General features: G+C 40.7%; 1 protein-coding gene and 1 pseudogene across 5 annotated transcripts in view; one reads left to right on the forward strand and one right to left on the reverse strand.

Moving 5' to 3' along the window:
• Positions 1-26,362, reverse strand: part of VPS13D (vacuolar protein sorting 13 homolog D) — a 218,420-nt gene that overhangs the window by 93,530 nt on the left and 98,528 nt on the right. For all 5 annotated transcript variants that reach the window (XM_039842182.1, XM_039842184.1, XM_039842183.1 and 2 more), the window contains 11 exons: positions 24,977-25,107; positions 24,595-24,770; positions 20,079-20,202; positions 19,053-19,288; positions 15,814-15,922; positions 11,144-11,307; positions 10,076-10,184; positions 7,755-7,934; positions 5,879-5,995; positions 4,932-5,081; positions 519-668 (listed from right to left, as the gene is read on the reverse strand). In XM_039842182.1, the coding sequence (XP_039698116.1) occupies positions 519-668; positions 4,932-5,081; positions 5,879-5,995; positions 7,755-7,934; positions 10,076-10,184; positions 11,144-11,307; positions 15,814-15,922; positions 19,053-19,288; positions 20,079-20,202; positions 24,595-24,770; positions 24,977-25,107 (1,646 nt within the window). The remainder of the gene's footprint in view (positions 1-518; positions 669-4,931; positions 5,082-5,878; positions 5,996-7,754; positions 7,935-10,075; positions 10,185-11,143; positions 11,308-15,813; positions 15,923-19,052; positions 19,289-20,078; positions 20,203-24,594; positions 24,771-24,976; positions 25,108-26,362) is intronic.
• LOC120585944 (uncharacterized) lies at positions 20,361-20,479 on the forward strand (annotated as a pseudogene).

Genomic DNA, 26,362 nt, shown 5'->3' on the forward strand with positions numbered 1-26,362 from the left:
ATAAAGGACCAGAAATACGAGAAGCAATCCCTTAGCTCCTACCTTTCTAGAATTTGCTGCTGTAACAGCTCCTTGTACATGGAGAGTTCTCCAAGAAAGAAAGTTTATCACTTTGGACTGTCTATCTTAGTAAATGGTGTGGTATTTTATATAAGGGATGTCCCGACCACCCCTTTTCCAATAGTCTCTGGGTGACTCGATTTTAATGACCTATCTGCGTTAGGTCATTAAAATGCCTGGTCCTGATCAATCTAGAAGATGCTACGCTTTCCTACAGAGAATTCGCTCTGCGGAATACTGACTGCGGCCCCTGTGGATTCAGTACTACCACCTGCAAGGTCACCGGACACACAATTGAGAATGTCGGGTGCTAAGAGGAGTGCCTGTCAATTCCTCTGCACCATGTGTTAAGTCACGTGTGACTCAGCCCCCAAGGACCATCTGCACCCGCCCCCTGCACTGCAGCCATGACGCTCGGCTGTGAGGGGACACACGAACCGCGCCCAGTCCACGCCCACCTTGTAGATGTTGGTCAGTGCACTCTTACTGGGGAGCTCCACTGCGTTCACCTGCACGGCAGGGCCTGTCTCAATGGCCTCATTCTCATTGCTCAGGGGAGTCACATAGAGCATGAAAGGCTGCGTGGTACCGATGAGCTGATTGTCCACCTAGGACGTGAAAAGGCAGGGAACAAAACAAAAACAGACCAGTGGCTCAGTTCTCACTCTGACCTCTGAGTGGGGTCTCATAATACGGAGGCCGCTCAGAACGTACCCTCGCCACCTGACTCTATCTCAACAGCAGTTGGAAAAATATATTCTCACTGAAGACCGGCGAGAATAATAGCATTTCGATCTCGGTGGAAGCTGGCAAGGAGAAGGATCCCAGGAATGATGTTAAGAGAGAGGAGTTGTTTTGACAGCATGACAACAGAACTCTGGCAAAAAGCATCAAAATGAACTTTTTCAGAACTCTAAAAGTTCGTCAAAGGTTTGTAACAATCTCGAAATCGTTTGTCAGAGAAAATTAGTTAAGGCTCAGGAAGAACAGTGAGCTCTGTGGCATTTTCACTTGTCATTCTCATTCACCCTTCTTTGGTCCACAGTGACCTCAAACACCAACAGCTCTGCAATCAAGAACACAACAGCCTGGCGGGAGGAGTCTGCAGCTCCCCCCAAAAGTTCCACTCTACTAGAGAACTGTCAATTTTCTGACTTGTCTGGCACCTCTTCCTTTCTTGATATTGATAATTGGTGCTTTCTCTTTTTTCTCCTGATCAGATTGATCCTCTCAAAGAATCACTTTTGATTTTTTTCTACAATAGCTGCTGGTTTCTATTCTACTGATTTCCATTGAGATCTTTATTATTTCCTTTCTTATGCTTATTTTGTTGTTGTTTAAGCAGCTTTAGCAGCATCCCACAAATTTTGATATGTTGTTTTCACTTTCATTCAGTTCACAATGTTTTCTGCTTTCTGCTTTGATTTCTTCTTTGATCTACAGGTTATTCAGAAGTATATTATTTCGTTTCCAAATATTTGGGGGATTTTCCTAACCGTTTCCCCTTATATCTACTTTAATTCCATTGGGATCAAAGAGCCTATTCTCTGTGACTTGAACCCTTTTAAATTTGTTGAGAACTGCTTTATGGTCCCAATGTGGTCCAAAAACATATTTTGGACATGTTTCATGTGCACTTGAGAAGAATCTGTTTTCTGCTGTTGCTAGGTGGAGTGCTGTATAAATATCAATTAGGTCTAGTTCGCTGGTAGTGCTGTTCAAATCTAGTACATCTTTGATGACTTTCTGCTTCTTTGTTCTATCGATTATTCAGAGAGTGGTAATGAAATCTTCTATTATAATTGTGTATTTGTCTATTTCTTCTTTTGGTTCTATCAGTTTTTGTTTCATATATTTGGAAGCTCTATAGAAACATTCAGGATAGAAATATCCTCTTAATTAACTGTCTCACTAGTTTTGAGTACTCTGATTAAGATATACCTTGGTTTTCCTTCATGCAGTGTGTGTGTGTGTTTAGGTTTGAGTTTGAGTTGCTATTTTGAGTTTATAGTTTTCATTAAGTTTGGAAAATTTATGGCCAAATTTCTTCAAATAATTTTTCTGTCCCCTTCTTTCTCTTGTCCTTTGGGAACTCTAATTATCCATATATTAGGTTGCTCGAAGTTGTCCCAAAGGTAACAGATACTGTTTTCTTTCAGGGGGGGATTACAGGTATACCTCAGACACTGTACATATGGTTCCAGACCAACTGTGATAAAGCAAATGTCGTAATAAAGTGAGTCACATGAATTTTTTGGTTTCTCAGTGCACATAAGTGTGAATGAGCTTAGATCTAAAACAACAATGTACATACCTTAATGAAAGAAGGTATGTACATTGCTAAAAAACACTAACCATCATCTGAGCGTTTAGCGATTTGCTTGGTGGAGGGTCTTGCCTCGATGTTGACGGCTGCTGATTGGTCAGGGTAGTGGTTGCTGAAGGCTGGGTGGCTGTGGCCAATGTCTTAAAAGAGGACAACAACAGTCTGCCTCATCAATGGACTCTACAGTCTCTGTAGCACACGATGCTGTATGATAGAATTTTACCTACAGAACTCCTTTCAAAATTGGGGTCAATTCTCTCAAAACTTGCAGTTGCTGTATCAACTGAGTATATGTAATATTCTAAATCTTTTGTTGTCATTTCAACAATCTTCACAGCATCTTCATCAGGAGTAGTGTCTATCTCAAGAACCCACTTTGCTCATCCATAAGAAGCAACTCCTTATTCGTTCTAGTTTTATCGTACGAGTGCAGCAATTTGAACACATTTTCAGGCTTCATTTCTAATTCTAGTTCTCTTGCTATTTCCACTACATCTGCAGTTAACTTCCTCCATTGAATGAAGTCTTGTACCCCTTGAAGTCATACATGAGGGTTGGAATCAACTTCTTCCAAACTCTTGTTAATGTTGCCATTTTGACCTCTTTCCATGAATCATGAATATTCTTTATGGCAGGGGTCCCCAACCCCTGGGCCATGGACCAGTACCAGTCCATGGCCTGTTGAGAACCAGGCCACACAGCAGGTGAGCAGCAGGCCAGCAAACAAACCTTCGGTTGTATTTGTAGCCGCTCCCCAGTGCCAGCATCACCGCCTCGGCTCCATCTCAGATTATCGGGCATTAGATTCTCATAGGAGCACTGGTCCCTGGTACCAAAAAGGTTGGGGACCACTGCTTTATGGCATCTAGAATGGTGAATCCTTTCCAGACGATTTTCAATGTACTTTGCCCAGATCCATCAGAGGGAATCACTATCTATGGCAGCTATAGCTTTACAAAATGTATTTCTTAAACAGTAAGACTTGAAAGTCAAAACGACTCCTTGATGCATGGGCATGGGCTGCAGAACAGGTGTTGTGTTCATTCACAGGTGTGAAAACATTCATCTCATCGTATGTCTCCATCAGAGCTCTTGGGTGGCTGGGTGCACTGTCAATGAGCAAAAATATTTTTAAAAGGAATCTTTTCTTCTGAGTAGTAGATCTCAACAACGGGCTTAAAATATTCAGCAAACCATGCTGTAAACCATGCTGTCATCTAGGCTTTGTTGTTCCATTTACAGAGCACAGGCAGAGTAGACTGAGCATAATTCTTAAGGGCCCTGGATTTTCAGAATGGTAAATGAGCATTAGCCCCTAACGAAAGAGTCAACCTATCTTTTGAAGCTTTGAAGGCAGACACTGACTTCTTCTCTCTAGCTATGAAAGCTCTAGATGGCATTTTCTTCCAATATTAAGTTGTTTTGTTTACACTGAAAGCCTGTTGTTTAGTGTAGCCACCTTGATTAACTATCTTAGCTAGATCTTCTGGACAACTTGCTGCATCTTCTATGTCTATGTTACGGAGATGGTTTCTTTCCTCAACCTCTGCCAGAGAGTTAGGGCCTTGCTCTTGATTAGGCTTTGGCTTAAGGGAATGTTGTGGCTGGTTTGATATTCCATCCCGATCATTAAAACTTTCTCCATGTCGAGCATTAAGGCTGTTTTGTTTTCTTATCATTTGTAGCTCTTTTAATTTCCTTCGGGAATGTTCTCTTTGCATTCACAACTTGGCCGTTTGGTGCAAGAGGCCTAGTTTTCACTCATCTCAGCTTGTGGCACGCCTTCCTCACCAGGCTTAATTATGTCTAGCTTTTGATTTAAAGTGAGAGACATGTGACTCTTCCTTTCACTTGCACACTTAGAAGCCATTATAGGGTTATTACTTGACCTAATTTCAGTATTGTTCTGTCTCAGGGAAGAGGGAGAGAGACACGGAAATGGCCATTCGGTTGAGCGGTCAGAATACGACACTTATCAATTAAGCATGCATTCTTATACGAGAGTGGTTCGTGGCACCCCAAAACAATTACAACAGTAACATCAAAGACCGCTGATCACAGATCATCATAACAAATGTAACAATAACAAAAAAGTTTAAAATCTTGTGAGAATTAGCAAAATGTGATACAGAGACATGGAGTGAGCAAATGCTGTTGGAAAAATGGTGCCGACAGATATGCTCAATGCAAGGTTACCACGAACCTTCGATTTGTAAAAATGCAATACTTGTGACGCGTAATAAAGCGAAGCACAATAAAATGAGGTATGACTGTTTTTCTACGTATTTCAATTCGGACATTTCTACTGTCATGTCTCCAAGTTCTCTAAACTTTTGTTTTCTGCAATGGTCATGTGCTATTCATTAAATCCAGTGTATTTTTTCATTTCATTTTAATCTTTAGAAGTTTGATTTGAGTTTTTTATATCTTCCACATCTCTAGCTTTCTGCCAAAGCACTGAAGTGTTTAGAACGTCAAACACTGGATCTGGCTGGGTGTTCAGCAAGAACACAAGATTGACAAGTTCTGAACCCCCGCCCCTTACCTGCACATCCTGTATGCTGAGTTCGAGCATGTGACTGGTTGCCAGCTGTGTATAGTGCACGTTGATTCCTGTAAGACTTGCAAAGACCAGTTCCTCTGGAACTTTATTAATTAAGGACAACCCAATTCCACCTTCCAACTTCACAAGCACCTGAAAGGAAACCAAAATATGACACACTTGACATTTAAAACAGAGCTCAAGGTGGCCAAGAGAATACAAGGAAATAAATGGCTTTAATTACCTCTACTGTACCTCTGAGCAGATGAAACCCTCTGAGGAGAGTCATATTATTCACCCTAATGGCTCAAATTCTGTCATCTCCCCACCCCGACCGGAACCCCAGTCTGACATGGTAATACCTCAGTCGGGGCACTGATGATATTCTGTATTTCACTACAGGAAAATAATAGTTTGGGAATCTTTTTCTCTATTTGGGGTGCAAGCTCATAATAAGTTATTCACTGAACTACCATAATATCCAACACACTGCTTTACAGATAGGTCTTTGATTTTTAAAAAATCACTGAATAAATATGAAATAAGTGTGCTTTTTCGTGTTCATCTCATGTTCTTTTTTAAACTTTACACTTTCTTCCCAAATCCCAAACAGGCAGAGGGGAAGGAAGATGTCACAGGCAACTGGGGCCCCCCAAAAATCTATTTTGATTATTCTCTACCTTCGGTCCAGTTAAAGTCAGAGAGTTTAGCTTTCTTTACTGCCATCTTATTTTAGCAGCATCTGCTACGTTCTGATTCAACGGTAGCCTGTCGCTTAGCTAACATATTCACACATTCATGCTGTGATAATATTAAACATCATGAAGCAACATCCATATTTAGAATTCGTTGAGAGCAGAAAGAAAAGAGATCTAAACTGAGAAAACTGCAGAGCAAAATTCTAACCAAATTTATGATAAAGAAATAGACTTGCGATATTTAAAACTTACTTCCAGTTCCTGCTCTCTATCTGGATTCTTCAGTTTCTGCAGCTCTTGTTCAGTAACAGGAAGCTCATCCAATTCGTATGATGAACGGTCACTTTTCCGTTGGGAGAAATCTGTGATCTGAGGTCAAATCAAACACTGCATTAAGAAGGCTCATACTTCCACAGCGAAACCTGTACCGTATCAACTGTGTCAGTCAAAACTCACTATACGCTCAATAACCCGACAGAAGTTAAATGTTTCCAAAGCACCACTAAGGTAAGATTTACGGAATTGTGAAGCAAACTTGGTTTTAAGTCTACATGGCAGACAACACACTGTAGACCTGGAAAGCCTCTTCTAGTGCGATTAGGTGTCTATCTACAGGTGACCTAGAATTACAGCTCAAGTCAAAACAGGCAAAACTCAAGATCTTGCCTTCAATTTTGCCTTAAAGAGGGGTGTTTTTTTTTTTTAAAGGTATTATGGATTATGATGCCCTCTCTTGGAGCGGTCGCTGTTACACACCAACTTCTTTTTCCTTAGCTCTCTAAGAATTAAGATACGGACCTGGTAAGTCCATATCTCCAGTGCCGATCTTTCCTCTGAGCTTTACACTCATATTTATACTGACTTCTGACATGTTCATGTAGCCATCACACGCGTAATAAGCCCAAAATGTAACCCCCACTCTCCCCGGACGCGGAAGTCTACCTTGTGTTCATTAGTTAGCGATATGGACTACCGTGCTGCTCCTAGTTGCCCAAAGGAGGACGTTGGAGGCCATTCCTGCCTCCTTCCTCTCTCTCATTCTCACCTTCACTCCATTACCAAATCTGACTGACTCTACTCCTTAATAAGCGTTCATTCCTATTCATTTCAATCATTTCTCTCCAATCTCCTAACTCCACCCCATTATTTATTCTAGTTCGGGTCATCCAAGCTCTCACCTAGACTACTGCAAGGGTCTCCTAACTGGTCTTTATCTCCAGTTTCACTCTACTCCAGTTCTCCAGACTGGAGCCAGAGTGAGTGATCTAAAATGATTTCATGTCATTCTCTGATTCCTTGTTGACACAGAAAAAAACCCAGGCTTTTAATGATCTAGCCCCTGCTTCTATCCTCAGCCTTATTTCTTAGCATACTCCATGTGCCAGTTGGGTCGCCCTCTTTTATCTCCAGGCCTTCCAACTTCCCAAATACTATATAACTTATTTGTGTTTATTGCTTATTGTTTGTCTACCTACTAGAATGTGAGCTCCAAGATGGCAGGATATTCTGTCTGTCCACTCACCAGCGTGTGCTCAGTACCTAGAACCATGCCTGGCTCTAATATGTGCTCAAGAAATAGCTGTTGAATGAACACTCTCATCGTTAGGGCCCAGCCCTACTCCTCTCCTTCCTGATTTGGCTAGTCCTCTCAGCTAACCTTTAGATCGCAGCTTAAACATGACTTCTCTTAGGAAGCCCCTCCAGCCTCCAAATCTGGGACTAAAAATCCTTTCCATACACCCTCCGATCCTACTTTTGTAACACAACGTTTGACTTTTCTGATGAGGGACCTCGCATCTTCTTGTTGTTAATGTTATTAATCGGTCAATCATTTAAATATATAATATGTAAGTATACTGTAATGATTGATAATATTAATATGTGCTGTTCTTGGCATTCTTTAATTTTTATATTTTATATTTTACATCATCTTACATTTACTTATACTTTAATTCTTCTAACAACTTTGTGACGTGGGTCTTATCCCCGTTTTATAAATGAGGACACTGTATCTTCATATCCAGCATAAATAATTCAATAAATATTTGTTGAATGACTGACTAATCATTAGGGAGGGAAAAAAGCACACTGAGATTCATTCATGTCAGCTCTTAAGATAAATTATCACCTGGAGTGCTCTAGTTGGTCCGTCTGGGATGACTCTGATGGATAACATGCCAGAGCCAGGCCTCATTTTTTGGTTAATAAACTGCTGTTCAGGTAGAACTGGCCCCAAGAGCTCCATGGAAGTGTCAGGACCAAGAACAACTTCAGCCCCATCGAACAAACCAGAAAGCCCTCCTTTGGCCTAAAAGAGGGAGCAGAGATCTATTAGAAAAGGCAAAAGTAAAGGCATTGACTCTGATAATTTAACATGTCATTTGAAACAAGTTACTAAATTTAAATTCTCTTTTGAAAGGTCATAGGCAATGTATGGCAAAGCATTTACTATTTTTTCAGCTTTACAGATGAGGAAAAACAGTAGAATTAATTGGGCAAGATGGAAAGTTAGGCTACATGAATTTAAGAAATTCTGAACAAGGTAATTCTATGAATAGAGTATCCCGGTTTAATAATAACTTTTAGCCATCAGCTTTAAAAAAAATTTCCAAAAGCCCTGTTTATCTTGAGCATTCTCATTAGGGTTTGCTGAAAAATCTGAAGCATTCTGAAAATAAAACCATTATCACTATCATCAGTTTTCCAATAAGTAGTATATTTTAGAGTTGAAAACCTCCCCAAACAGCCTACTGCTAAATGATCAACCTAAACATTCAAAAGATGGTGCCTCTTCTAAAACAAAATAGGGAGCTTGGAATGTCGTCCGATGCCCAGTTACTCGGGCCTTTGCACAAGAGTACCTCCCTGCTGCATGCTCCAAGTACAATGGAAGTCTACAGGATGAGGCCTGCGGGAGGGCAAGTACAGGGCCAGAGAAGACAATGGCTAGTGTCTGGATCCCCTGTGGTAATTTTTAAATACTGAGTAATGAACAGGATACTTTGAACTGGGTTTGTAGGACAGATTTCAACATGGAGAAAGCTTTTATGACTGTTGTAAGTTTAGAAAGAAAGTGCATACACAACTTTAAATGTCAAAATGCCCTCAATTACTTTATTCAGCATAATATGATTGAAACAAGCTTATTTCCCTAACCAAAACACATTCAGCTTTACTGAATGCTGTTATTATAGGGTTATTCACAACCAAAGAAATGATAAAATAGACTCGAGAAACAACAAACACCAAAAGGGATTTTTGAGGGGTGGGAAGCGGGGTGGGGGGAGTAATGTTCTAAGAGAATCAGAATTACATGGGCTTTAGAAGCAAACCAGAAGTAAAGACAGGGTCAGACTGGGAGCCCAACAATTATAACAAGCCCTCTTTTGCCTCTAGAAGTCTGAATTGTACTGCTAATTGAAAATCACAAATCCATTCCAGATGTGTGCTTCATATAAGTAAGCAGCTTGTCTTTGATGAAAAAAAGCTCAGGGCAATAGAGATAAAGAAAATAAATCTCACCAAATAGCAGTCGGAGCCTCCTGACAGTTTTGCTCACAACCCCAGATGACAACCTCCCATTATGGAAGGACAGCCTAGTGTCACCCGGAGGGACAGACATACTCAGAGCTCTCTAGCCAGGGCCTGATGTTCTAGTGTTGACTTTTGGGGTAGAACCCCACTGAGGCGGAACTACACACACAGTCACACGTGTGTTTGGCTGTAGCCCAAACCTCTGGAACACCTTCCTACCCACTCACCCTCAGACCCACGGTCTCATTCCTGGCCTGAAGCCAGAAGGGCAGAACATCCAACTCCTGGTAATTTTCCAGAAACATATTTGCTTCTATAGTACTTGAGAGTCTATCATGGGTAGACTGGCTGAACAGAGGCCAGAGGAGACTGACCACAAGCAATCTCCATCGTGACGTCTGCTGTGACAACTAAATGCTTATTTGGCACCACTCAGAACGCCAAACAGAATCGGGAGCATGTGGACCGCACAGTGATTAGTCACCGTCTCAGAGGACACCTGACAAAAGACTGGTGCAGCTGTTATAGTAACTGCATGGGCCTCGAATTAATCCATCTCACTTAGTGGTGGCCTTTTTTAGCTGACATTTCTCTTTCCTTCTTAAAATTATGTGTTATTTATGTCAAAGAAAAAAAATCCAAATAAGCCAATAAAAACAAAAATCCCACTCCTCAGAGGCAACCCACCATCCCTAACACAGTTCTTACATCTCTTCAGAAACCTTTCCCTGTAAATACACGGAGGTGCACGACAAAAGTCTCTTGACTTTCCTGATTAAAACGAGATAATACACATTTACTCCGTACTTCGTTTTTCCCATTTAACAACTTATCCCGTATATCCTAATTAACGCTTTGTTTCAAAGAAGGCTCAACCATTGCTAGCTGCTACTGTGGATGTCAAAGCCCACCCACCTGGACAACCAGCCCCCGTAGCCCGCAGGTCAGTTTCCCTTCTCGGAAGCTCCACGTCTGGGTCGTGCTTCGCCTGCGATCAGGCTTTCTTAGCATCAGCGGCTCATACCTGGGATAAGAGAAAACGCAGTGAGTCCTCTGAGTCACATACTTCAGGCCCAAAGAGCACACCAAGGTCATGGCTTCGCTCTTCTTCTTTCCAGTGTTCTCTACTCTTAAAATCTAATGGACAGTTAGCATGACTCCTGCGGAAGTTAGATATCTCTTAATGAGGAAAGGGGGATAAAACAAAGTGGAAAGCCAACAAAAAGAGGGGCACAAAGTAATAGTAACACTTTAAGGATTCATTATATGTACATATTTATATATAATGGTCATTATATATAAAATAATATAGGTTCTTGCATTCTCAGTGACTAGCTGTCATATAGTATGAGAATGGTTGTCTGCTAAACATATTTTTAAATACTTTCAACAGTCTTTGCTGCTTTATTTCCAAACACATTAGCTTCATATTGGATTGTAACTTGTTAGACATCTGAAATCATTCTGGAAGTAAATAAGGTATTACCTGAAACAAATACACTGATTTCATAGAGAAACTAAGGCACAGGCAAATAAAATAATTTATTCAAAGTTAAAGAGCTGATTTGAACCCAAGGAGTTAACCATAAGAACACATTTGATTATTCTCTAAAAAATTTATTTCTGCTTTCAAAAGATTTAATGGAATTCTTAAAATGATTTATAAAAAGAAATTGTTCACGTCTGGGGAGCAATGGTGGATGGCGGTTTGGATGAAAGAAGCATTCGATTTTCACAATATATCTTTTTATTGTTTAAATTTTTTAACATCTCCATGGGCATTTCCATAATAGCTTAAAAAAAATAAATACAGGCCCAATGCTCATATTTGGGAATGCGACAGGTTTCTGTCACTGACAAAAATACACACATAAAAATACAAATTCTTACTTCGTTTATAGACTCTCGCTTTTTGGTCTAGGTTTCCTCTGAGTCTGAATTTAAAAGCAATGAACTTGAACCCAAAGTTGCCTAGAAAATTACCTGTTGTCAGTTACAGCAGCAAGACCAGCAATATCCAAGATGGCGGACCCCTCGGTGGAGCGGGCTGCTGGGGGCCTGTTGGGGTTGTGAGGCACGGAAGAACCCTCATGGGCCAGCATGCCTGTCCCAGTCATCCTCCACAGCTGAGAACGCTTCCCTGGTTCCTGGTGGCAAACACAGAAAGAGCCATCACGTGCAGCTGCAGCCTCATACAACAGCTTCGAGAGCTTCGCATAGGGCTGAATAAGCTCCCAAGAAGAAATTGTACCAAAAGACATTTTTCCATGTCACATAAATTCTTAATTCAAATTTTCATTGTTGTTAATCCCTAGTTGGATTTAGGATGAAACATACTAAACTCCTGAACCAAACAACCAAAAATTGCAAGTGATGTAAATTTGAAAAATTTATTCTTATTCTGAACAAACTAATCAGTTGAAGTTTATTTAGCCTGTTCACTTCCATGAGCTTTATTGCTATGATAACTGCTGTTCCAGATGGTGACCCTTGGGTGCCCTTACCATAAAGAGTGATCCAACTATGTAAAGTGTGTATGATAGTCTTAATTTGTGATCACTGGTAATCCTCAGAACTGGCTGACAGCCAGAGTTTACCACACGTCTTCTCCCCTTCTGTGTTTGTGATGAAAGTATCCCATGTCGATGGTTTACACATTGATTGTATTCAAGTATTAAGCTGACTGTATTCAAGGTTATACTAAGTTGATTACTGTTAATTCTAAATATTTTCTACTTAGGAATATTTTATAAACAACACTTGGACTTCCGGGTCAATCCATGAAAGTCTATATAATCCACTACATACAAGTAATAACAGTAACAACAATAATATGATAATACTTATTGATAATTTACTATGTGCCAGCCACTGATCCATGGGACTTACATGTAGGTAGTCCATATAACCTTCAACACAATCCAGTGAGGTATATACTATTAATTATCCTTACGAATGAGAAAGTTGAGGCTTAATGAGATGAAAGAACTCCCCCATGGACACATAACTAGTAGATGGGGGATGGGGGGACAGAGATGTGAATCTCCACAGCCCGATTCCAGCGCCGACCCACACAGCCACTGTGCCATGTGGCCTTCCCAACGCGGTCCGCGTGCTTCCCCTTTGGCAGCACCTGACCATCTTTAAAACTCCTCCATGGGAACATGTAGTCCAGCCGCACCTGTCAGGATCACGTCCACTCTCAGCAGGAGGGCGCTCCTCCAGAGCAGCAGACACTTCTGGGTAGCACAAACTCCTCCACATGCTGCCCCTGCGCTGGAAAGACATCTCTGCTACCACATTCCACAGAGTCAAACGTGGAGCCAAATGGCAGGATCTGAAACCCAGCTGCACCGTTTGCTAGCTGAGTGACCCTGGACAAGCTGACTACATCTCTCAGAGTCTCTGTTTCAGGAAATAAGCTACCTCTTAGGGTTCTTATGGTAAGTGCAATAGAGACAAGGCACCCTGCACATGCCTGGCACAGGGTCTAGCCCTGATAAATGTTTCCTATGTTATCATGATTACATCTCTTTACACAGCACTTTACGCTCATTATCTTAGTGGATCCTTCTCACAAACCTGGGAGGAGGAAAATGAGGCTCAGCGAGGAATGTGAACTATCAGATACATCTTTAAGTGACAAAGCCAGAACTCAAGCCTAGAAAGATATGATGCTCTTTTTACCGTGTGCTACTGCCTCCTATGTCTGCAAAGAGAGATGAAACTGAGCCGCACTTCTCCATCTGCAATCCCCACACGCTTGCTTTGTGTTCGCAGTAAGAGAATACATCTATCTGCAGCACCAAAACCACATGAAAAGCATCGCGATTATCCTGCAGATGTCCCAGATGGGGAATCAAAGCACCGATGCCCAGGTGAAATCAAGTTTTCATACACGCACTCCTCTACTGCCCGCCCATATGTACAGACTCATCATAGTTGGAAACTACCCAAATTTCCATTTAAAAACATGAGCAGTGCCATCCTCTTTCCAGCTCCCTTCCCTACTTTCCCCCACGATGAAGTCCTAAAACCTTCCAATGAGACTGCAGAAGGCAGAAGTCCACAGGGCTGTGTGGATGCGTACATGCAAAGTACAAGATGAGCGTGGAATAACTTGCTGTGCCAGAAAGGAAGGAAGTGCTCAAGGAATAAGGGGCATATGTCAAAAAGACACAGAAGGTGAAAGGCCAAATATGAGAATTAAGCATAAAAATAAATACTGACAGTAACAGATAACTCGGTGAATAAAACAGAAACCCGTGGCGACATACACAATGCCATGGACTGAATCGTGCCCCCTATCCGCCATTCTTACGTTGAAGACCTGACCAGCAGTTTTGATGGTGTTAGGAAATGGGGTCTTTGGGTGACAGTGGTTTTAGATGAGGTCATGAGGGTGGAGCTCTCCCAGTGGACTTAGTGCCCTTATGAGAAAAGACACCAAAGGGCTTGCTTTCTGCACCTCCCCTCCCGCTGCCATGTGAGGACACAGTGAGAAGGCAGAAGTCTACGCACCAGGGATCCCAAGTGGCCAGCAGTCTCGTCTTGGGCCTCCCAGCCTCAGGAACCGTGAGAACCAAGTTCCCACTGTTTAAGTCACCCAGCCTATAGTATTTTTTTTGTGTGGCAGTCCAAGCTAATACATATGTAAATAAAAAATCTGATGAGGAACAGGATATTTCCATAGTCCCAAAGTACCTCTGCACGAAATATTTACTAAATACAAGAAAAAAAGAGAAACTTCAAGTCACAGTGGTGAAGGCTGGGCGATACTGCCTTAATCAAGAGCTGAAGTAAACCTCTCCAGTGACGGGATAAATCAAAATCATAGCATCACTTCTACAGAATTTCTGCCGATTTTTGAGTCTTTCAAAATGAAAAGCAAAAAAACTAAAACCAGTTTTCGTCCTTATCAAATGAAATAACTGTGAAACTGTTGTGTAAATTATAAAACCTTCTTTAAAAGACCTATTTTGTCTGCTTTCAAGGTATTTGGCCCTTGAAAATTACACATGTATTTATTATCCGTGTTTTGCTGAATACAGCTGGTGGTATCGCATCTGATAAATTGTCTCACTACTGAGTTGCTGATATGCACCCCGATATCCACACAAAGTGATCACCCTTGGAAAGTCACCTGACATCACCCCTTCCAAGGGCTCTTCTACTTGTTTTCAATTTGCTTGACTCTGTCAGAACTGCTACTTCTTTTATCTTCAGAGTATTGCTTTTCAAATTTTTCTTTTTCAAAATTCTCAATAAAAATCTCAAAACCTGCTTACTTTCAATTACTCTGCCTCCTCACCACCGTTCTCAAAGCTTATTTCTAAAATGCATCTCACAATAATTGGCACAGCCTTAAATAAGAGTGCAATAACATTTTAAAGAAATCTGAATGTGACTTGGAACCGGCATGATATAAAAATACACATGCAAGTACTGACAGAGTGAGAGATGGATGAACTTTGAAAACATCAGGCTAAGTGAAAGACGCCACTCTTAAAAGACCATTCACATGAAAGCCCAGGACAGGGAAGGCGATGGAGACGGAAAGTAGATCAGTGACTGCTGAGGGCTGGGAGGAAGCGGGTGATGGCTAAGGGATGCGGCGTTTCTTCTTGAGCTGATAAAAATGTTCAAGATAAAAATGTTCAAAAACTGAATGTGGTGATGGTTACGCCTATCTGCGGATATTCTACGAACCACTGCGTTATATTTTTTAAATGGGTAACTTGTATGGTATACAAATTATATCTCAAAGAAGCTGTTAAAAAATATAAAGCTGAATTAGAAAGACATGTATTAAGGTTTCATTTGATGCAAAATTTGAAATAATTTGAACCGAACCCTCAATTAAAAATTTGATGAGTTGTGTAACCTCAAAGCCAAATGAATCATAAACAATCTACATAGTGCCACCACACGCGATGCCACTTTAGATGATAAAAAGGCATCCTCGTCAGCATTAGGGCCACTGAGGTGGTGAACAGACTTCCTCTGTCAGGGTGATTTTTGTATTATGTGATTTCCACTATATGCAAAATATTCAGGAACCCATCCCTCAGGTAAACGTGTTTCAAATAATTACAGCTGGTGATCTCCCTCCTCTTAAAGTGACTTCTGCACCTCTGTGTTCTCAAACATCTTTCTTTTTTGAAGTGTGAACTATTTATTACCAGTCCTTTTATCATTTGTAATATTTCTGGCCAAATTTTACTGTCTTTCTCTTTATTGCGGTCTATTAGCATAAACATTTCCCTAAACTGACTTGAAAAGAATGTCGGCAAAAAAAGGGAGAAAAAATAGTCAGTTTGATCATTTTCCCATTAACTTTAGGAAAAAGTAGATTAGAGTATTCTAATAGAAAAATAGAGTAATGAAAATAACATCACAAATTTGAAAAAAAAAAATAAGTTCAAAAATTAAGTTCTCTGAAAAGGGCATCGAAGATGAGAAAGGGCCTGGAGTTCCTAGAGCAGGTGTCAGGGGACAGTAGGAAGAACACGGACCAGGGCTCCCACCCTGAGTGTCCTGCAGCCTGTTTCCATTTCCCCAGCTGCAAAACGAGGGGCTGGACTAGGGGACCTGTGACCCCTCCAACGCTAAAAATTTTTTATTCTAAATCCCCAAGTTCTAAGCTCTCTTACCTTCTTCTTTAGAATGACTCTCTGTGTCTTTGGTGAGACATCCAAGACGAGCTCTGCACAGGTGATAGCCTTGTTGGAAGCCACAGGCCTTCCTGTCCCCTTCTGTAAACTAGAATTTAAAAAAAATTATTTATCTATATATTCTCACATATACATACATGTACATACATATACATGTATTCGAGTACTTATAAGCAAATACCTAAAATCTCCACTATAAGGAAGAGAACATTTTTTTAATTCTAGGAGAAGTCTGACACGAGTTGGCAGAAAGATCAAGGTTGTATTTTTACCCCGTATAGTTTGAAGATTCATTTGTCAATAAAGACACACTCTGACATTTCCCCTCTCCTGATTTTAGTGGCTTAAAATTCAGATATAAAAGGATGGCTATGTATCTTTTGAGGTCTAAAAACAAAACAAAACAAGACTAAGCCAGACATTTCAAGGGTCCAAGAATTAGGTCTGCCCTTTGCCAGGCAGAAGATGAGCATCATTGCATCCCCTAGTCTTGGCAAGAAATCAGAAGTCCCTTTAGGATGAAAAGAAAACAAAGGATTCATAATCACCTTCCTCCAATTCTACTGAGTTGTGTTTCTCTGTGGCTTAAGGATCCTAAACTTTATGAAACATTGCAACCTACACTTTGGGGTATTTCAATGAGATTTTATCTAGATTATTCTCCTGTTTCTACTAGTCTTTATCATCAAAAAAGAGGACTGATAAATTCAGAATTAAATACTAATTTTCATGGGGAAAAAAATCCTAGATTTCACTACACCAAAAGCCCAAGTGACAAAAAAAAAAGATAAATTAGATTTCAACAAAATTAAAAACTTTTGTCCTTCAAAAGACACCATCAAGAAAGCAAAGTGACAAGCCGCAATATAGAAGATATTTGCAAATCATATATCTGATATGGGATCTGTATCCATATTATATAAGGAATTCTTAAAATTCAATAATAAAAAGGCAAAAAGTCCAATTGTAAAGAATTGGACAAAGGCAAAAAATTTGAATAGACATTTCTTCAAAGATATACAAATGGCCCATGAGCACAGGAAAGGATCCTCAGCATCATTAGTTATTAATGAAATGCAAATCAAAACCACAGTGAGATACCACCACATGCCCAGTAGGATGGCTAAAATAAACACAAACAAACAAACAACGGAAAATGAGTTGCTGAGGATGTGGGGAAACTGGAACCCTTATACACAGCTGGTGGAAACGTAAAGATTCAGCTGCTATGGAAAAAAGTATAGCAGTTCCTTGAAAAATTAAACACAGAACTACGGTGGAGCCCAGCAATTCCACTCCTAGGAATATACACAAAAGAATTAAAAACAAGTACTTAAACAAATACACATATAGGCGTGTTGACAGCAGCACTGTTCACAACAGCCAAAAGGCAGAGACAACACACACGTCCATCAATGAATGAATGGGGAAAAAATGTGGTACATACATACAATGGAATATTACTCAGCCATAATGGAATGAAAGACTGATACACACTACAATGAACCCTAAGAACAGTATGCTAAGTGAAAGAAGCCAGACACGAGTTAACACATTTTAAGATTCGATTTATGTGAAATATCTGGAATAGGTAAATCCTTAGAAACAAAACAGACTGGTGGTTGCCAGGGGTTGGAAGAAGAGGGTAATGGGGAGTAATACTTAACGGGTTTAGGGTTTCTTTTTAGGGTGAGGAAAATGTTTTGGAACTAGATACTATCTAACTATAGTATCTATCTATGCATGCACAGCACAAGGATGTACTAAAGTGAACTGAATTGTTCACTTTAAAATAATTAATTTTGTGTTATGTGACTTTCGCCTCAATTTAAAATAAAAACAAAACTAACCTTCTTCTCCACCATTAGTTTTCTCCAAAAATGCAAAGAAATAGTATCTAATATACTCCAAAATGATTCAGCCTCTTAGACCAGCAAGATTCTCAGGAATTTCTCTTTTTTACTGCTCCATATCTGTTCAGCCCATTAAACCCATAATCCTCCGTCAGGATTATCAAAGAGCTTAGTAACTGCTGGAACTGAACGTAAGAACACTAAGGGGAAAACGTGATTAACAATCAGATTAAGAACTGTTTTTTTCGGGCACTAAAACCTTAAGCATGTCACTCTGTTGAGTATCGTAATCTTTCAAAAGAAAAAAACAAACATGATTGACTTAATTATAACAAGCTGTGCATCCCAGCACCACCCGGACCAGAGGGAAGAGCAACAAACAAGGAAAAGAACGGCTGCTCTAAGCGGAGGTGCCCATTCGGTTCACTGCGGGTGAAATCTGGACTCAGGTAGATGAGGGACCGCGCAGATCCAGGGATTATTAGATGGACCTCAGGCACATACACAAACATCGTTCACAAGCAAAATTATTCCAAGCATTCTGGAAAGGAATATAACTTTAAATGTCCTGTTCATAAGATGGTTTATATCTGTAACGCTAAAGATTCAGCTACTTTCCGTTTCTTCACGGATAAACTTTAAAATTGGCCCTGTAAACAGCACAGAAACAATAAACTGTATTTACGTGTTGGTAGAATGACTACTGTTTGAAAGCCCAATGCTTTCAATCTCTATGTGCCCAGCTACACACCAATCTAACAGGAGAATCAGACTAAACTCGCTGATCTTCACCTGAGTGTTCTGACTACAACTACAGTGAAGATGACACCTCTGGGCCTTTGGAATTACTGTCAAGTCAAGCTGCTTTGCTTGGTGTTAGGTGGTTAGGACACACCCTTAAATGTCTGCTTAACCAGTATTCTCAACGGGAGAGGAAAGTCAGAATGAGAATTTGAATACTCATGATGAAGATCGGTCAGTTTCAAATGAGGAAAGAGATGAAAACGAACGTAAAAACAGCAGCTAGAAATTTTAAAAAATACATTAAAAAATAACCTTACAGGAAGAGGAATTTAAGATATAAGAGCAGCACCTTATGGGAGCGGTTGTTAAATACTAGCATGGATTATTAGGGAGATCTTTAAAAAGAGAAGACTCTTGCCTCTTCGGATAAATGTTAATCCACCCAGAAGACAAGGGTTTAGACTAAAGACCTCTCGAGACAGACCCTGAGCCTAGGATTTGGTAAAGAATGGAAGGAATCTTCCTTCATCCTTCAGCCTCCTGAGAACTGCTTAGAGTTTAAGACCAGTTAATAAGCAGAGCCTCCTGCTTTAGGAGAACAGTAATTTAACCCAGAATTACCCAGAGAATGTATACGTAGCAGCAATGTAAATGAAATTTTCATAATAAAGCTGTCGGTTATCCTGAAAATCATTCATGTTGCAGTTGACCTCGGAGGAACCTGCCCCTTTAACAGTCAGAGTGATGAAAGGCGGCAGGGTGGGTTCGTCCCAGGCATAATCCAATGACGTCATGGGCTTCACTTCAGTGCGAAGCCTGGGTTCCGCTACGCCGTGCTGAGTAAAGACCACCGGGACCTACGGGAACGGCAGAGAGGACAAAGACGACTTCACTCAGATCGCTGTTCCTGATTCAGCGCTCCCTGGGTTCCAGTTCCAGATCCTACACTGGCCGTAACCACAGTGAGGTTCATCATCTCACCTCCTGAAATGGCTTCTTAATCGTCTTCCAAGTGGGAAAAAGCCCGCCACTGAATGGGCACAGGCTGTGGCCTGCTGGGTAAGGGGCTTTAAGAAGCTCTGCCGCCCCAACAGCAAGGGGAAGCAATTCTACCCTTTCAATGGCATCTCTTCTACCCTCGCCCCATGATACACTCTGAACACAGGAGGAATAAGAATTTTGGAATTTAGCTCTGGAAAGTAACATGTTATCAGACATTGTTATTCAAAGGTATAAATGCAAATAGAATCTAATGACTTCCGTTTTGCTTTACTTGCAAGATTCATAAAAACGCTCACTGTAAAGAAGCAACAGCAGAACCGCCCAGTCCCACTGTCACTGGACCATTGGTTCTGTTGACTCTCTCTCTGCGCAATGTCCACAGAGGGCACCACGTCAACCAGCCAGTCTAGCGAAAGTAAGCATCGGGGGCTGACGGTCACTTCTGGACGAGGCTGCCCGCAATCAAAACCACCAGCGGAGACCACGTCCTCAGGTGAGGACATCTAAGGCCGTGAGCCTCAGAGGTCTCCGTACGGTGCTTTCAAATCCGAGTTTAAAATGCGCTTCATCTTGGTCTTAAGGGAGTACAGACCCCACCCTCCCGCACATGAAATGGCCAAAGTGGCTCTTGACTCCCCCTGATACCTTAGAAAAGTTGTCGATTCGAAAAGGAGCGGGTAACTGGTCAGTGTCGCTAAAGGAGACCCTGTAGGTGGCTCCTCGGAGAGTGATTTCCACACGCAGGAAGAAGCATTTCCCCAGGGAATCCCTACAGAGAAAGAAACAAGAGGCGGCATGAAATGGAGAACACGAGCCACAGTTCACTTTCCTATCGCACTCCTCACAATCAGGATACCTCTGTGTGCTCTCTCAGCACCTTGGAAAAGCAGGAATCAACAGTATAATCACCGAGCCAAAAAGAATTCAGTCTACGGCCATGCCACCCTGAACACATGCGATCTTGTCTAATCTCGGAAGCTAAGCAGGGTCGGGCCTGGTTAGTACTCGGATGGGAGACCACCTAGGAAGACCAGGTGCTGTAGGCATTTAAAAAAAAAAAAAAAGAAAGAAAGAAAAGAATTCACCCAAGCAACTTTTGAAGTGCATGTTGTAACCATAAAAGATTTACAAATTTTACTTAGTGGTTTTGTTTGGGGTAATAGCGTCAGAGCAGCAAATGAATAAAAATTGGTTTAGCTGCACAAAGTTGTTGAGGCTCGATGGCTTGTGACCTAGAAAAAGAGCAACTGCGTATGGTTCAAATAAACATATGGATGCTCCTGGTAACTAGGGTTCTCACTGTAGGATGAGAGAAGGTGAGGAAGGGCCCTGTGGAATGGAGGACCAGCATGTATCGTAGAGAGAGAGAGTGTGTGTGTGTGTGTGTGTGTGTGTGTGTGTGTGTAAATATAGATATGTCACTAGGGAACAGAAAGCTCTCCTTTACAGAAGAATATCAGTTAATGAATGCAGAAGAAATGAGAGAATTAGAAAATCACTATTTTGTAACCAGCAATGTAATAACTGATTCAGGTAAGAACCATTAAACCACTGAAAAGGTTTTTGGGAAACAGAATATACACACAGTCTCAAATTATCCCCTCAATGGATTCTTTTGCTTACAAAGAAGAAAAGGCAACTTTACAAGGGAGACCTGGTGGATACCACCCTAACCGAGTGATGATCGAATTTAGCAGCATCCATAATGGGACCAACAGATGTCATGGGCCCCTGGATGTGACGCAATGGGAAACACATGCCATATAGGTAGTATTCTTACCAAAAATGTTTGACCCTAATCTATATATGGGAAACTATCTGAAAAATCGAGAAAACAGGACATCCTACAAGAAACTGGCTTGGACTCTTTAAAAATGTCAGCGTCAATAAATATAAAAAAGGAACAGCGGGACTAATCTAGATGAGAGCAGATGAGGATATCAGCCACGTACGATGCACGATCCTCAAAGGAATCCTCGATTAGAGGAGGGGTTGCTCTGAAGGACATTTTAAAGGACTATTAATTAGAAAACACGAATATTAAATTTCTTCGGTGTGCAATGATAATATACTTATTTAGGAAAAAAGCCCTTGCCTTTAGGTGATGAGCGAGGTTTTTATAGCTGAAGTATCATGACGACTTCTATTTACTTTCGAATGGTTCAGAAAAAAAGTACGTGTGGTTAAAGAACAAGAACACAGCAAAATGCTGAGATGCAGTAAATCTAGGGAAAAGATGGAGGAATGTTCACTGCACTACTCGTGAGTTTTCTGTAGGTCAGAGCTGTTTCAGAACGAAATGGTGGGGAAAGTAGAAGAAACAGATGGCATAGGTCTGTGCTCAGTGCCTGAGGACGGCACGCTAAAACTGTCTCCAAAGGGTTAACAAAGGTACGCTGGTCCTCTTCCCCCACTCCGCACCTTTACACCTTTTCCTTACTTCTCTCCCTCCCTCCCCTCCTTCCATCCCTCTTTCCACTTCTCACATGACAGGTCTGGGCAGCCTCCACCCAGGCGGCATATAAACCAATGGTGGTCTCGGCTATAGAACGCCTCACCTTCCTGCTCCCAAACCCCCAGTGAAATCTGTGGGAAACACATGATACTAACAAACAAGAGTTCTGGGAAAATGCCACCTCCTGCTTTAGACCCCAAATACTCTTAGGAACCACTATACCTTGAAAATCACTATACCAGATGCAATTAACTCTAATAAGGGCCAGGGCGAAGGATAATTAAGAAGGGCACACCATTGAAATAAAGAGAAAAACCCCTCAGATAATGCTTTTTTAAAAAGTCAAATATACTATTTTGGATCATCTATTATGAAGTTAATCATTTTTCTGTTTTCTTACAACAGTGTTCTCAATGGAGAACTAACCATAAGTATAAAAGATTAAATTTTTCTTCTAACTGTGTTGAAATAGCACTGATTTCAGTGTCCTTAGCTTCAAAAGCACTTAAAGAAATTGAAGATGACACAAATAAACAGAAAGGCATCCCAAGGTCATGGATTGGAGAACTCAATATTTTGAGACGTCAATGCATCTAAAATGTTTGCAGATTTAACACAATCCCTATCAAAATCTCGAGGTTACCCCCCCACACACACAGAAATAGAAAAATTCATCCTAAAATTCAGATGGAACGTCAAGGGACTCAAATAGCCAAAATAATCTTTTTAAAAAAGTGGCAGGTCTCACTCTTCCTGATTTCAAAACTTACTTCAAAGTGACAATAATCAAAACAGTATGATACCGGCATAAAGACAGACACATGGATGGAAGAATGAAATAAAGTCCAAAAATAAAGCTTTGCCTATAAGGTCAAGTAACTTTTGACAAGGGTGCCAAGATCATTCCTTAAGAAAAAGAGAGTCTTTTCAAATGGTGCAGGGAAAACTAAATATCCACAACGAAAGAATGGAGTTGGACCCTCGCCTAACACCATATACAGACATTAACTCAAAATGGATCAAAGACCTAAACATAAGAGCTAAAATTGTAAAACTCTCAGAAGAAAACATAAGGGAAAAGCTTGATAACGCTGAACTTGGCGATGATTTCTTAGATATGACACCAAAATAGGTAAGTTGGACTACATTACAATTAAAAACTTCTGTACATCAGAAAAGACAATCAACATAGTGAAAAGGCAATGGACAGAATGGGAGAAAATATACGCAAATCGTGTATCTCATAAGGGGTTATTCTCCAGAATATATAAAGAACTTCTGCAACTCAACAACAGCAACAACAACAAAAAACAACAAATGAAAATTGAGCAAAGGACATGAATAGATCTCTCTCCAAAAAAGATATGCAAATGGTCAAAAAACACATGAAAAGATGCTCAACGTCACTAATCATTAGAGAAATGGAAATCAAAAGTATAATGCAATATCGCCTCACACCCATTAGGAAGACCAGAATCAAAAAAAGCAGTAAATAACAAATGTTGTAAAGATGTAGAGAAACGGAAACCTTTGTGCACAGTCGTTAGTAGAAATGCAAAATAATGCTGCTGTTACGGAAAACAGTATGGCAATTCCTCAAAGAAAGAAAACTGAAATGACCATATGATCCAACAATTCCACTTCCGAGCATAGGCCCAAGAGAAATGAAAGCAGGGACTCAAAGGGAGATGTGTACGCCTATGTCCAGGGCAGCACTGTTTACAATAGCCCGTAGGTAGAAGCAACCCAGATGCTCACTGACAGATGAGTGGATAAATAAAATGAGCCATAGACACACAATGGAATATTATTCAGCCTTAAAAAGGAAGGAAATCCTGACACATGTGACAAAATGGATGAACCTTGAGGACATTATGCTAAGTGAAATAAGCTGTCACAAAAAGACAAATACTGTATGATCCCACTTATCTGAGGTACCTGGAGTAGACAAATTCATAGAGAAAGCAGACCAGGGGCTGGAGAAGGGGGAAATGAGGCAGTGTTGTTTAATGAGTGTGGAATTTCTGTTTTACAAGAGAAAAAGAGTCTAGAGATCAGCTGCATAAAAATCTGAATGTACTTAACACTGGTGGTGAAGATGGTAAATTTTTTGTTACGTACCTGAGGTCTACAAAATAACCTCTGGGTGTCTGTGTTATCTTTCTCATATGGTATATGTATTTTTACAACAATTAAAAAAAATTTTAATACTTTAAAAAAAAAAAGCATTTGATTAAAGCAGAAAGAGTCATCCTGTGCTAGTTGAGGCTAAATTTGGTTGGTTTTTCTTAACAAGGACCTGCAGGCCAGATGATATTACTGAAACAGCGTCAAATGAGAGAAGAGTTTGTAGAGTGTGTAAGAACAGAAAAAACCGTTTCTCATCAGTGTTACCATCTACACGCTGACACTATTTTCAGATGTGCAGGCAATCGTGAGCTCAGGGCCACTCCTCCAGCTCGTGATCTCAGACCACGGCTGTCGACCAAGCTCCAAACTGTTGGCATCCCCTTTACCTCACTTCATCGAAACGTTCACTCACACTTAAGACCTTTGACAGATTCAGAAACATGTGTGCCCATTTCATAAAAAGTTATATTACTACTTATTACTTCATAAATATTTAAAATTTGTATATTTACAGCTTACTGTTTACTGTACCTCAAACCAAGCTATTTTTTGTCTAAATATGGTCTCTGAACGTACCTCATGTTGATGTGGAAGGAATTATTCTTATTGACCTCAAAGCCTCCAGACCAAATGCAGTTGGGGACATCCATCAATCTGACACACAAGAGCTGGTCGTAGTCGTTCCGAGGCCAATGGAACACCACGCTGGAGCCAGGGAGGGTGGAAATGTAACCTTCGGGGTTGGCATTTCCCTAAAACACACAGGGTACCTGGCCTGAGTCAGCAAGTCACGTCGACAGTAAACGCTTATTAAGTACCTACTCTGCGCCTTGCTATTTAGGTGCCAAAGGGTTACTCACATCACAATAACCTACCATGCGGATGGGGAGATAAGCCATAACATCAAAACTCCTTGTGCTATTAAACACTAGTAATTCTTCAAAGGCGAACTGCTTACCTGTCCCCTGGCAAATTCCCTCTGTGCAAATGCAAGCTTGTGAGATGATTTATTATCTAACAGGTAACGGGGGGCAAAGATGACCATACAGGTGTCAATGTATCGACCTCGGCCTTTCTTGACATCAATACCTACAAATAACAAGAACCACTGCCATGAATTAATCAAAGAAAAAAATTCGTGGTCTGACAAAAATAAATAGCCTTCACAATCACTTAGTTTCTCTGAGAAAACAATTCTATCACCCAGAGAGGCTGCCAAGCCTCCCAAGAATGGAATGAAAACAGCAATCACACTCAAAGTAGTATTTTTTATTCTCATTTAGGCCTTAAAAAGTCTCAGTAGCAATATCAATATCCCCATAATCCTTAGCATCTTCATAAAGTGTGTACCATTATCGCAGTGACTGAAAAACCCAGGTGTGTTCAGTCATAGAGACCTTTGGTTTCCGTTTATGAAGTTGACTACCTAGACCATTTATGCAATACATTTCTGCTTACAGCTGGGACACGAAATGTCTCCCTAGAGAATGTGCCCGCTTTCCAGGACACAGTAGAAATTTCAGATTACTTAACTGCAGTCTGCGCTACCCTGAATTCAAATGACTCTTCTCCAGTATTTTCTTCTAGCTCACTGCCCGGGAATCTAGCCGAAACCTAACGCTAAATATTATAGAATTTATTCTTTCATAAAATAAATGTTTTCAGCACCTGTGATGTACTTTGACAAAGAGCAAACAAAACACATAACAAGGAAAGAAAGTCATAATCAATCAGAAGGAAATCATGAAATGGAAGGAAGGAAGGAAGGAAGGAAGGAAGGAAGGAAGGAAGAAGGAAGGAAGGAAAGAAAGGAAGGAAGGAAAGAAGGAAGTAAAAATGAAACAGCCCTGAATTACCTTAAAAACTCTGATAACAATTTTTTTTAAAGTGAAATTTGGTGGGATGAATTATTTGTTCATTCAGACAATAAATATAGCAACTACATTCAAGGCGCTGGGCTGAGCTCTGTTTATACAATGATAAAAATATTTATAATAGAAATAATATAAGAGCAATAACATTTATTGAATTCTTAACACATGCTACGCCCTCTACCAAAGGCTCCGCGTTCTCATAGCAACCTTCCGGGTTAGGGGTTTTCATTCTCTCCATCTTACAGGTGAGGAAACTAAGGCACAGAGCACGAGGTAACGTGCTCTAGGTCACCAAGCCAGCAGGCAGCACAGCTGAGGTCCACACCCAAGTGGCCTGCCTCGGGAGCCCTTGTTCCCATCATGAGGGGACATGCACCAGAACTCCACTCAGCAGTCAACAGGTTTCACGAGAACCGTAAAAAGAAAAGAGACCTTAGGATAAGACAACTAGGTGTCCTGGGTGTCCCAAC

This window comes from Pteropus medius, unplaced genomic scaffold (assembly GCF_902729225.1).
Source record: "Pteropus medius unplaced genomic scaffold, Ma_sr-lr_union100, whole genome shotgun sequence".
Classification (NCBI taxonomy): Eukaryota; Metazoa; Chordata; class Mammalia; order Chiroptera; family Pteropodidae; genus Pteropus; species Pteropus medius.